General features: G+C 40.3%; 1 protein-coding gene across 3 annotated transcripts in view; it reads right to left on the bottom strand.

The window, feature by feature from the left end:
* The window catches only part of Lepr (leptin receptor), a 79,803-nt gene that overhangs the window by 11,465 nt on the left and 54,872 nt on the right, over positions 1-13,466 (bottom strand). For 2 of the 3 annotated variants that reach the window (XM_031377960.1, XM_031377961.1), the window contains exons 15-18: positions 13,139-13,321; positions 9,053-9,148; positions 6,881-6,986; positions 5,715-5,790 (exon numbers count right to left, since the gene is read on the bottom strand). In XM_031377960.1, coding sequence (XP_031233820.1) covers positions 5,715-5,790; positions 6,881-6,986; positions 9,053-9,148; positions 13,139-13,321 — 461 coding nt within the window. Of the gene's footprint in view, positions 1-1,836; positions 3,169-5,714; positions 5,791-6,880; positions 6,987-9,052; positions 9,149-13,138; positions 13,322-13,466 lie in introns of those variants that run through there. The other variant, XM_031377962.1, reaches the window with a different exon arrangement.

Genomic DNA, 13,466 nt, shown 5'->3' with positions numbered 1-13,466 from the left:
TTTTTTTTTTGCTTGAAAGAGAGTTTAAACTACCGGCTTTTGCACCTTTAATTTGCATGTTTAGTTAGCATATGCAGTACTTTGAATTAAAGTGGGGCCCATAGGCTCATATATTTGCATGCTTATTTCCTAGTCGATGAGCTGCTTGAGGTGGGTTAGAAGGATTCAGAGATATTGCCTTGTTCAACCAAGTATAAACTTGTTGGAGAAGGTCTGTCACTATCTTGTCCTTGTCCTAAGAATATGATGGAGGCTAACATGGAAGAGTTTTAGAATAATGGCATTGGCAGATGAAATTTCATGCAGCCTAGTATTGACTGTGTCATGTGGTTATTATTGATCTACAGTAAAAACCAAGCATGTGAGGCAAGGAGAAATACAAAATATACAGTCTGAGGAGGAAAAGACCAACCCGTAAAGATGATATTAGAGCTAAGCCCTGTGCTCAAGGAAATAACGTGTTTAAAGACACTACAAGATCCTACCCAACTAAGTTACTTACAAAAAGGTAAAAGGAAAGCTTAAGTTTATAAAGAAATCCATCAACAACTGAAAGCTTATGCAAGTATAATACAAGAGAGGGCCAAGGGGCAGCTCCAGCAAGCAGAAGAACTTGGCACCTTCAGTTACAGCATCAAGGATACAGGAAAGGAATTACAGACTCTTCCTCCAAGATTAAGGAAAGCTACTGAGACCATGCATTTGACAGGGAAGCCTCCTGCATGGAAGCCCAGAGAGGCCACTGGGTGAAGCTATGGAGATGAAGCCTGGATTAGGTTGCAGGCCCCAAGATGTTGGAGATTCCAGAGTCATTGGATACCTACCAAGGAGAGCAGCAAACATGAGGTGGAACCAGCCTCAGAGAGAGAAATGTGTTGCAGTCAATGACCCTAAAAGAAGTTGGAGATACAAAGAGCCCTTTGACATCAGACATGGAAGATGTGGAATTTGGGTATGGAGTTTTCCCTGATGGGTTTCAGTCTTGCTTTGGTCCAATAGTTCCTTACTGTGCACCCTTTTCTCCCTTTTGGAATGGCAATATATATTCTGTGCCATTGTATGTTGGAATTCATATTGCATGTGATCTGCTCTTCTTTGATTGTACAGGGCGTTATAGTTAAGAGATCTTGAGTCTCAGAAAAGACATGGACTTTGTACTTTGAAACAGTGTAGACACTATGAAAGACTATGGAGACTTTGGAACTTGGATTGAATAAATGTTTGCATTATGATATACCTATAAGCTTATGGGGGCCAGGGAGTGGATGTCGTGGTTTGAATGAAAACTGCCTCCATGGGTTCATCATATTTTGCATGTTTAGTTCTCACTTGATGAGGATTAGAAGGAACAAGAGGTATGCCCTTGTTGAAATAAATTGGCCTTGTTAGAGGAGGCATGTCACAGGGTGAGCTCTGAGGTTTCAAAAGCCCACACCTTGCCACAGTGTGTCTTTCTCTTTGCTGTTGTTTGTGGTTCAGAATGTAAAGCTCTCTTCTATGTCTCTAGTGCCAGGTCTATCTCTGTGTAGCCACATTTCTCACTATTATGATAAAGGGCTAACTTTCTGGAACCATAAGCCCCTAAGTGAATGTTTTCTTTTATAAGAGTACCTTCATCATAGTATCTCTTCACATCAATAAAACAGTGACTAAGACAGTATAGCTTTTGATATATTATAAACCAAAGGACAGGAAAAATTTAAAAAGTAGAGGGAATTAATTTCAGATAAATCTTAGAGATGAGATTAGATGCTGAGGACTTACAGGTATAAGGCACATTCGTAAAGAATAATGTTCATGAAAGTCAGGATTCAAAGAATAAAATAAAGGAAAGTTTTATATTAAAGACATATTTATTTAAAATTTTAAATATTAAAAATACTTTTACAAAAACCACTGAATTTTTTTTAAAAAAATAGTTGCCTATTAGCTATATGGTTTGCAGTGTCTGGAGTATATATATGCCCACCTATTCCTTTTCTCAATTTATTTCTTTAATTGTATATACCATATGTGTTTATTCATTTATCATTTGAAGGCCATTTGGATTTTTCAGGTTCTGGCTACTATTAATAATTCTTCTATGAATATTTATGAATAAATATTCCTGTGTAAGTTTCATCTTTTTTTTTTTTTTGACAGAAATGTTAGAGCAGATTGTGGAGTCTTGAGTTAAGCTGGGAAGAGCTGCAGACCCTTTCAAAGGCCTGCACTGTTTTTACAACCTCACAAGCAGTCTGAAAGCCTCAGTGTCTCTGTTGTTTGGTGTTTCTGTCCTTTCTGTGATGGACATCCCACAAGCTGTGGAGGGCACCTTGTGGTTTTGACTTGAATTTCCCTGATGTTTAAAGATGTTGATCATTTGTTCACTTGTAAATACAAAGGTAATTTTGTGTTTCGTATATATTGCCTTTAGAAGAATGCACAGTCAGATCTTGTACCTATAGTTTTTACATATATAAAAGTATATGTAACACAATTGACCATTTCATCTAAGTTGGAGTGTTTGATTTCATGACTATTAACCACATTAGGGTTAAAATGTTAATGTAAAATTGATAGCAAGGATATAAGTTTGTCAGAAGGAACTGGGTTTGAATTCAAGTTTTTAATGAATACTGGTTGAGTATGTGGCCAGGGCAAGCTACCAACTCATCTTCAGACTGTCTTGTCATTGGTTGATTCTTGTTTGTTTGTTTGTTTGACATTTTTTGAGACAGAGTTTCTTTGTGTATATCCCTGGCTGTCCTGGAACTCACTTTGTAGAACAGGCATGCTTCAGACTCACAGAGATCCACCTGTCTCTGCATCCTGAGTGCTGGGATTAAAGGCATGTGCCACCACCACCTGGCTTATTGATTTATTCTTAATAGTGCATCTTTGTTTTGCCTTAGAAATACATAAAAACTAGGACTACATATACTGAAAATGAGAAAGTAAAGTATTTGCAAAGGTAAAAAGCAATTTCTCACAAATGAGGAAATTCACAACCCACTTTTTTTTTTTTAATCTATACATTAGGGACTGGAGAGACGGTTCAGCAGTTAACAATGCTTGCAGCTCTTCCAGAGGACCTGAGTTCATTTCCCAGAACTCATGTCAGGCAACTCACAACTGTCAGTTCCAGCTCTGGGGCATCTGGTGCCCTCTTCAGACATCGGTGGGTACCTGCACACATATGTGCACACACACATAAATAAAATAACTTTTAATATTCACTTTACTTTACCAAAATCTGGAAACTTAGGGTGATATTTCAATTTACTTAAAATATCTGCCAGATATCCTGTCAATTACAGCACCACATTGAGCTCCAAGAGGGGAGATGTGAGATAGCTAGGTGAGCCAGAGTCTGGAGGCATTTGCTGCTTCATCTACCCTACATCCTCTCATTTCTGCCAGGCATCATCTGGAAAGGAAGAAGCATTTATCTGGCACAGGTTCAAACTGCATTTGCTCAGGTCAGTCTGGCAGTTCTCGATCTCAAGTAAAACTTAAATTCCTTTTTCTCAGTCGTAGGAAGAAAAATTGCCAAATACACCTTGCTGGAGGGAGGGAGAGTTTTAAGTTCCTTTTAAGAGGCAGTCTGATGGCTGACCTGAATTCATCAGTACCCATAATAGCGAAGCTTTCTAGTTTTTATTTAGATAGGCATTTAATTGTTTTTGATTTAAAAAAAAAAAAAAGAAAAGCTCATATTTAAGAGGAAAATGGGGCTAGTCTGTTCACGGTGTTACCCATTTGAGAGTGCATTAGCAGTTGACCTTCCAGGTGTCTACCCTTGCATCACAGAGCCGAATACTGACTATTCATCAGCCATATCTGACTCAAATATTGATTTCTTTTTCTCCACCTGCCCCTCTCCCTTCTTACCTTTATCCCTTTTCCTTTTGTTTGCTTGTTGAGACAGTGTTCTTATGAAGCCCTGGCTGGCCTGGAACTGACACTAATCCTCCTTCCTCAGCCTTCCAAAAACTGACATGCATTCCAGGTGTACACTACCACCCCCCGGTCCAATGTCACTGTCTTCCTTGTGCCCACTCATACCTATTCATGCTCTAAGCCACAGCACATTGTAGCTTGTGGCTGTGACATTATTTCTAATGATCAACTAGTGTTTATCTTCCCCACCAAATGATACATACAATACAGGAGCATATACAGTTTTTCTTATCAATATAGCCCTAAGGCATAGCAAAGTGATCGGCAGGGCACAGGTTTACAGTAATATTATAAATTAATAAAAATTAGTACATGAGTGAATGTATGTGTGGAAAATGAACAAGCATTATAGAAAACAAAAAAGACAACAAGTTCTTATTCCTTTAACCTGGCCACTCTGCTCAGCCCCATTCTTATTTCTGAAAGGGCAAAGGGTATTTCTTAAAAATCTGTTCACCTAGAGTTTAGCAGCAATCTCTCCTTATCTATAAACACTCACTCTGTGCCTACTGACAGACATATGAATGACACATCTGCGCATTTGAGATAGCACCTTGATTTTGAGAAATGCTATTATATGAATTAATTGTGGAAGAGAAAGAAGAATGATGTTATTTGAAAAAAAAAATCAGTAACACTATCGAACTAAAAGGAGTCTAGGGTTAAAGAGTGGAAGAACATGGCTGAAGAGCCAGAGGCATATGGATAGCATTAGGAAAAGCAAAGATTAAATGCAATGCTATTAGAATGACTGAAGGCAAAATTGCACAGTGGCCTCTATGAAAACAGGGGTTTGTTTCATCTGCTCGAAGACAGCTTCAACCAGAGCTGTTGATGTGTACATAGTTCATGGTGTGTACAAGAGCATGTGCTTGATCATTCATGGACAAGCTGCAAAACAATGCTCTGTGGACTGCAAGTCATGTGCCACATGAATGTTGAGAGATTGCTTTAGTGGGTTGCAAACAGCACTTTAAACAAATGGAAGAAAGTTTTAAAAGCATTCTATTTTCTCTCTTCACTTCCTACAAATTTCATTTCAGTGTGTGTGTGTATGCGTGGTGGGGGCGGTATATTTGTTCTAGGCTGGAAGATAAAATATACTTTTCCAAATGGAAAAAACGTTCCTGATTCTGAAATAAGGTACATAACCAGTATACGCTTTCCTTTTTTTGTCTTTTCTTTTCTACTTTGATGACAGGATAGCGCAGGGTCAACACAAAGGCAGCAATAGCCTATGATGTATAAACGTGAAAACAGTAACATAAAATAATGATGGATACTTGAGACCTTTAAGTGCTGTAAGTTTCACCTTCTCTCATCTACAAATCTCCATCACTCCGTTTTATTATACTGCAACCTGAAGTCAGATTGTAGTGTCTAAAGGTAATACTGTACTTGCAAGATATTGTGAATGTTAAATAGTAGAAAGTTATAATATTGATTCTAAGCCTTTGGACTAAAGAAAGCCCATTTAGTCAACTATCTATTCTCCATCTATAACATTCCTTCCTCTTGTAGCATTTATTTTTTTATGTACTGTAACCAGAAAAAAAGATAGATGTGTTGTCAACTCTCATGAGATAAGGGACTGAACTTCGTTTTCTCTGATCAAATCCCAAACCCAGCTATTGAGAAAGACAGAGGATGGACAGACTTGATAAAATGCACACAACGAAATAAAGCCTTTGAAAGATGCTCAAAGATCTGTAAGTAATATGGTCTCTAAACTGCAACCTTAGATATCTGGGTTAAAATACTTAAAAAGTGACCTTTTGGAAATTTAGTCCTTGTGCCCAGGAACAATTCTTGGGGTTTGGAACATCGTCCCAAAACAACTTTTTCATTCTGCAAAGGAGAAATAAAGTGCTATGATTACTGAAATGTTCAGACAATAAAAACATTAGCAGTTAATATGCAGAAAAAGCACTGGTCCACTGGATCAGGTCAGTAGGGCCAAATCCACAATTATATTTGATTCCACAAACTGTTCCCTAAACTGTTATGAAGACCCTCTGTTATGCTATGCGCCAGGCTCTGTACTAACTCCCTTGCCTAGATTTTCCTTAGAAAATATTTTAAATGGCCATCACCTGGGATATGAGCAATAAGCCCATGTGATACGGTCCCACCGCACTATTTCAACTAAAACATGATGTGACATTGTAACATCTCCCCTCCTCACTTCTTTTGATGTAGAGCTGCGTATCTATAGATCTGGTATGTGTGAGATCACCTAGTGCTCTGGACGTCTCAGCACTATGGTGTAACAGAATCATCAGGGAACCCAAGGCCATCTATCAAACCAGACACCTTGGAGATTTCTCAATTGGCGTGGAGTCCCTGGAGCCCTCTGAGGAGCATTGGTCCACTGCCATAATGGAATGCATCTGTTCCCCATGAAACATCTACTTTCAGGGTCTCATGATCTCACTAACACCTTCAGTCCAGACTGCAGAGCTTAAAAGCCATTTTTACAAAGCCTAAGAACATTCTGTCCAGGATGTCCTATTATCTAATTCCTGAATGCATATACCAGACCTTAGTTGTTGTTGTTTTTTATTTTTTCAAGACAGGGTTTCTCTGTGTAGCCCTAGCTGTCCTGGAACTCACTCTGTAGACCAGGATGGTCTCAAACTCAGAGATCCACACGGGTTTGCCTCCCAGGCGCTAAGAAAAGCCACCATGACCACTCAGTTTACAAAAAATAATTTTAAACCTGAGTTCTGCCTTTAAGTGTATGCTTTCATATCGATATGAAAAGTGATTTCCTGAAAACAAACTTCCTTTTCTGTCATGTTGATTGCATATGAGATATATGCAAAAACTTTTCTAATGCATTTATATTTGTTCATATTATGAGTTAGGGTTTATGCCAGTCTTTTAATATACTTAAGTTACACTCTTTATGGCAAAAGCTTTTATCCAAGTGCAATACCTCTGGTGTGAAATTAACAGTGTTCCGAGCAGCAGGACACAGGAGGAAATAATTATTGGTACAATGACATACAGCCCTGCATCATTCTGCTGCTTGTCAACAGCATCTGAAAGAGACACAAAACTATTCTGTAAAATCATGTGCAGGACACATTCTAACTCCACATATGTCTATAGTACTTCAAAGATAAAGAGAAATTTATTTATTTTTTTTTTTAGAGATTTGTTTTATTTTATTTGTATGAGTACACTGTAGCTGTACAGATGGCCGTGAGCCATCATGGGGCTGCTGGGAATTGAACTCAGGACCTCTGCCAGCCCCGCTCACTCCAGCTCCCACTCACTCTGACCCCTGCTCGCTCTGGCCCGACTCGCTACAGCATAATTCACTGTAGCTGTCTTCAGTCACACCAGAAGAGGGTGTGAGAAATTTTATAAAGAAGAAAAGAAGGGCTGCAGAGATGGCTCAGGGGCCAAGAGCACAAGCTCTTAGTGCTCTTAGAGAGGGCAGTGGTTAAGTTCCCAGTAACCACAGGGCAGCATAAAACCATCTATAACTCCAGCGTCAGGATATCTGATATCTGATTCCCCCTGGACTCTGAGATGATCAGGAATGTATTTGTTACACATGCATACATGTTCAGGAAAACAGTCATACATGTAAAACTTAAAATAAATATTTTTAAAGGAGAAATACAAATACATTGTGGCCACATTACTAGTTTCTTTGTCTAGTGTTATACTTGAAGTTTAGTAAAACACTGGTTTAGTACGCACTTGCCCAGCCTCTCCATCTAGTCATTTTAAAACTCTTGAGTCAGAGCATCCGTTAAAGCTGCTACGATGAACTCACCATCTGGACTGCAGGCCCTGTTGGCAGCACTGGCCAATCTTAGTCTTTTTAGCTGTAGACGCACCTGTATCTTTGCTGCATGAGCCATTTTAGCCTGATGTTTTTGATGCTGCTTCAGCTACCACATTCACTCCTTGGGGTGTGGCACACGGCACCCCAGCTTACAGTGTTCTTCCCTTCTGTACTCAGAGCTTTGCTCAAGCACCGGAGCCCACAGAAAGATCATCTCCATCCTTTCCCTGCCACATTTGAACTCTCTGTCTTACACCAACTGTATTTACCTTCAAAGCACTGACTTTCATCTGGTGTTATATCTTAAATAATGCACTTACTGACCGTCACTGCCTGGGCAGCAGTGAGACCTAAGTTCCACAAAGACAGACTTATGTTCACTACTTGGTCTCCAGTCTATGGAACTGTTCAACATATATTTGTTCAATAATAAATTTTGATTATTCTAAAAGCCATTAAAATGCTTTGCTTTGAAACTCTATTATTGGGTTACTTGGGTTTAATAGCTTTTTGGTTTTTCAGACAGGGTTTCTCTGTATAGCCCCGGCTGTCCTGGAACTCACTCTATAAACCAGGCTGGCCTCGAACTCAGAAATCCACCTGCCTCTGCCTCCCAAGTGCTGGGATTAAAGGCGTGTGCCACCACTGCCCATAGGTTTAATATCTTAAGAAGTAATAAAAATTAAAACATGGGTAAGTGCAGTAATCCAAACAGAATGTGCCCAGTGAATATAACTATCCAATTCCAGACCATAAATAAATAAATACATAAATATGTAAATAAATAAATAAATAAATTTCCTTGAACAACCCATTGACATATGTAGGTCTTCCACGATCCTATGAAGAAGGAATTATCCAGTGATAGCCTAACTACTGAGAAACCTTGAAGTATACAGTGAAAAGAAATAGAGTAGGGCCAGGGAATCACTTCAGTAGGGAAAGCATTTGCATGCAATCCTAAAGAGCTGAGTTCAATCCCCGGGACCTGGAGTAGAAGGAGAGGGGTACTGGCCTTTTGGGTGTGGGGCACAAGTGCAGAGCATCAATACTAGCACCTGTATCATACACAAATACTTTTTGGGTTTTTTTGTTTTTGTTTTTGTTTTTGTTTTTTGTTTTGTTTTTTTTTAATGTGTGTGTTTTGTTTTTTGGTTTTTCGAGACAGGGTTTCTCTGTGTAGCCCTGGATGTCCTGGAACTCACTCTGTAGATCAGGCTGGCCTCTATCTTCCAAGTGCTGGGACTAAAGGAGTGCACCACCACTGCCCAGCTACTTTCTAAAAATGAATATAGATTTTTCTTTTACCTTTGGTGAAACCATTAATTATCTTTGGTTTTCCAACTCCTTCCACAAATACTGGGTAAAGACTAAACTGATATTTCTCGATGGGAATAAAATTATCTGAAAAGAGAAAAAAGTTCATGTTAATTAAGGATGAAAGCTATGCAGAAAACTTCAGGCTATTCTGTCTGAGCATTAGTCATTATTTAAGGTTGGCTTTATGGCTATCTTAGTTAGGGTTTCCATTACTATGAAGAGACACCATGACCAAGGCAACTCTTAATACATTCGAATTGGGGCTGGCTTACAGTTTCAGAGGTTTAATCCATTGTCATCATAGCAGGAAGCATGGCAGCATGCACGCAGACATTGTGCTGGAGAAGGAGCTGAGAGTTCTGCATCTTGATTCAAAGGCAACCAGGAGAGACTGGCATCCTCAGGCAGCTAGGAAGAGGCTCTCCTCCACAATGGGTGGAGCCTGAGCATAGGAGGAGACCTCCAAGGCCCACCCCAGCAGTGGGCACACTTCCTCCACAAAGCCATACCTCCTTACAGTACCATTCCCTATGGGCCAAGCATATTCAAACTACCACATTCCACTCCCTGGCCCCATAGGCCATGTTCAAACATGAGTCTATTATGAAGGCCACACCTAAGCATAGCATAATACAAAATACGTTTAGTCAGTCTTATCAGTGTTTAAAAGTTCAAACTCCAAAGTTCATGCAATCTCCTAATTATATTCCCCTACAAAATCAAAATCAAAAAGCACATCAGATATATCCAGCATGTCGTAGCACAGGATATACACTATCATTCCAAAATGTCATAGTGAAGAAATACTGGACTAAAGCAAGACCAAAAAACCAACTGGTCAAACTCCAAAGTCCACATCTCCATGTTTGATGTCAAAGAATCCTTCAGATCTCCAACTCTTTTCATTCCCTGTTTGCAGATCTGGCATTCAGCAGCAACAAACTTCATTCTTGTAAGCTGGTTCCACTCCCTGTTAGCAGCTTTTCTTGGCAGGTATCCCATAGCTCTGACAAGTCTAACATTTTGGGGTCTCCAAGGCAACTTCAACTTTATAGCTTCTTGTTCCAATGTCTAAGAGTCATACATGATCTTCTGGCCTCTTGCAAAAGATTGCATCTCCACCTTTGCCGTCTGTAGAATTCTAGACTCAGGTTGACTGTATTCTACTGCTGCTGTTCTTGGTAATTATCCTATGATACTGCCATCTTCAATACACTGGGGTTTTCCACTACAACTAGGCTTCACCAATAGCCTCCCACAGGCTCTCTTCATGGTGTCAAGCCTCAAAATCTTTGCATGACCCCTTCAGTCCTAAGTCATCAACTGCAACTGAGGCTTCACATTCATCAGTGGCCTTCCTTGGCCTCTTACGCCCTCATTACCTCATTACGCTCTCATTACCCCCTTATGCCTCCAAAACCAGTACCACCTGGGTGATTCTTATACATTATCAAGTCCAGCTGCAGTATGAGGTACAACCTTGGCTATCTCTGGAACACAGCTTCTTTGTGATCTCAGAAAAAGACTTCCCAGAAAACTTCACCTCTGTGATGCTTGTCTGTTCTTAATCACCACTAATTTCCTGGCTCCAGATAACCAGCATCAACTGTCCCAGTAACCCCTTCTATTCTTGACTCTAAAGCTAGAGCCTCATGGCCAAGGCTGCGGAGGTCTTCCTGGAGCTGGAACATGCCCCCTTTGTTCTATTTCATCATCACCCGTTGCCTGTTTTCTAACTCCCTCAATGCCTAAGCTTGGCTGTATTGGAACTTGCAGTATAGATGGACTTTGGACTCAGAGATCTATATGCCTCTGTCTCATGAGTCCTGGGATTAAAAGTGTGTACCACCACTCCTGGATCTAAGCTTTTCTCTACTTGAAACTTGCTCTGCACCAGGCTGGCCTTGAACTCAGATATCTGCTTGCCTCTGTCTCCTGGGATTAAAGGCATTACCACCATACCTGGGTATAAGCTTTTCATGGCTTCTATTCCTCAAGATCTAGAGAGAAAGCCTCTGTTTTCCAACTTCAAAATCTGGATCACAGGTGTGCCCTCCGTTGAACTTCCTGGTGCCCTTTTATTACATGAACCATATATTTTCTATTTTTTCCTTTCTAAGCTTGCTATGCTTGATTGAAATGCTCTTCGTGAAATCAAACCAGGGACAAAGTCTATGCTAGGCTTTTCTGGGACTGTCTTTGTCAATGCAATTAATCTGAATCTGAATTAATCTGAACCTTAGCCTCAGGCAGACTCTTCAGACAAGGGCAAAAAGCAGCCACATTCTTCACCAAAATATTACAAAAAGTCTCTAGTCTACATACTAAAACTCTTCTCTGAAACCTCTAGAGCCAGACTTCCACAGTTCAAATCACCCTCTGCACCACTGCCTTCTATACTCCTACTAAAATGGCCCAGTATGCCCCACTGAAAGCATTCCACTGCTTTCCAGAGTCTCAAAATCCATATCCTTCCTAACAAAAGCATGGTCAAACCTATCACAGCAATCCCCCAGTCCCTGGTACCGACTTCTGTTTTCGTTAAGGTTTCCATTGCTATGAAGAGACACCACGACCAAGGCAACTCTGATAAAGGCAAACATTTTATTGGAGCTGGCTTACGGTTTCAGAGGTTTAATCCATTATCATCATAACAGGAAGCATGGCAGCGTGCACGCAGACATTGTGCTGGAGAAGGAGCTGAGAGTTCTGCATCTTGATTTGAAGGTAACCAGGAGAGACTGGCATCCTCAGGCGGCTAGAAGGAAGCTCTCTTCCACAATGAGTGGAGCTTGAGCAAAGGAGACCTCCAAGGCCCACCCCCACAGCGACACACTTCCTCCAACAAGACCACACCTCCTAATTTAACTACCACTCCCTATGGGCCAAGCATATTCAAACAACCACAATCACTAAAGGGATTTCAGAAATGACCTAAACACTCCAAAGTTTGCCTGTAATGATATTGATTTTTAAATAAGTTTTCAAAACTCCTAAGACACAAGTGAGTAGTTTTCCAAGGACATGCTCCAGGGAGAGCTAATTTGTTCAAGGTCAAGGCAAGTTTCCTTTTGTTCCTGAATTTCCTACTCTAGGATAGCATGTTCTCTCTTTTCCTATCATCTTTAGAGTAGGGAAGATTTTCTTTCTATGTGAATTTAGCTTACTTAGTTTTCCCATCGAAAGTAGCCTGCAAAAGTCAACGAAGGGAACAAAGAGTTCTCTTGTGCTGTCTCAGGATCTCGATATATGGAAAATGACAATTCCTACAGCAATGTTCAAGACAGATCTGGAAATGACTCTCATGGATACTAATGATATGAGACCAGCAGCCCATAAGCAGCAGGCCTCTGAGAGGTCTGCACTCATCATTCCTCTGACTTACAGTATAGAGTAATTACCAACAGCCGCGACAGTAAATGTGTTTCCCTGCCTAAAATTTATAAATAAATCTAGCCTGAAGCTAAACTGTAGGTGTTGAGAGGAAAAGGAAAGTGTGGGACATCTAGATTGTGGGTTGTAAGTAAGCAACCCCCAGCCTCCCTACTTAACCCTCCCCCCTTCCTTCTGTCTCGGTCTGGAGCTATTGCTGTTCTAGACACTTAACCTCTCAAGATAACTGCCCACTCTTGAAGGGATAAATCTGACCTAGGTCAGGAGGTTCAAAGTCCTCAGTCTTCCAGCCTAGCCCTCCCAGTCACTATTTAGTGACATTATAATTGGGTACTGAGTTGGAGGGAAATGTGGCATTAGACCTTATAAGACATTAAAACATAAGAGAGAAGCAACATGAGCTCAACTAAAGAAATACCTTATATACACTTATAAAAGGTTATACGAGTGTCACATTCTGACAGAAAGAGTTGGGGAGAAGGGTTAGGACATCTGATTGCATCTGTGTAAAACATAAAAGAAAAATGTTCACAGAAATACAGCAAACTTTCTGACCAGGCAAGAAGATTATAATTCAGTAGGTAGCTTGGCATCCTTATTTTGAGGCTGTCATTAAATGCTTTATTATCAGAATTGCCAGTCTAGGGTCATACTAACCCATGAGAAGTACAGTACACATACCGTGGATATAATACTTTTTAACATTCGAAGGGATTCTAAGCCATTTCATTCCGCCATCTTCATTAAGGATCTTCCATTCAATAACCAGGTATAAGAGACTGTAATCATCAGGTGACAGTGTCCAGGAAAGGATGACACAGCTGCTGCTCAGGGGATAAGCACTGAGTGACTCTACAGCACTCACTGAGGGGAAGAGAAGAAATGTATTTTTAAATTCAAGATGAAAGAAAAGGTACTACCTGCCTTGAGAAACAACCCAGAGGAATGAAGAATGAAGAAGAGGCAGACAATGTATACAAATGTCATGGAGATCACAGAAGCAGAATGC

This window comes from Mastomys coucha, unplaced genomic scaffold (assembly GCF_008632895.1).
Source record: "Mastomys coucha isolate ucsf_1 unplaced genomic scaffold, UCSF_Mcou_1 pScaffold18, whole genome shotgun sequence".
NCBI classification, from domain to species: Eukaryota; Metazoa; Chordata; class Mammalia; order Rodentia; family Muridae; genus Mastomys; species Mastomys coucha.
Note: the sequence above shows the minus strand (reverse complement) of the source record. Positions and strands in the feature narration are given on the sequence as shown.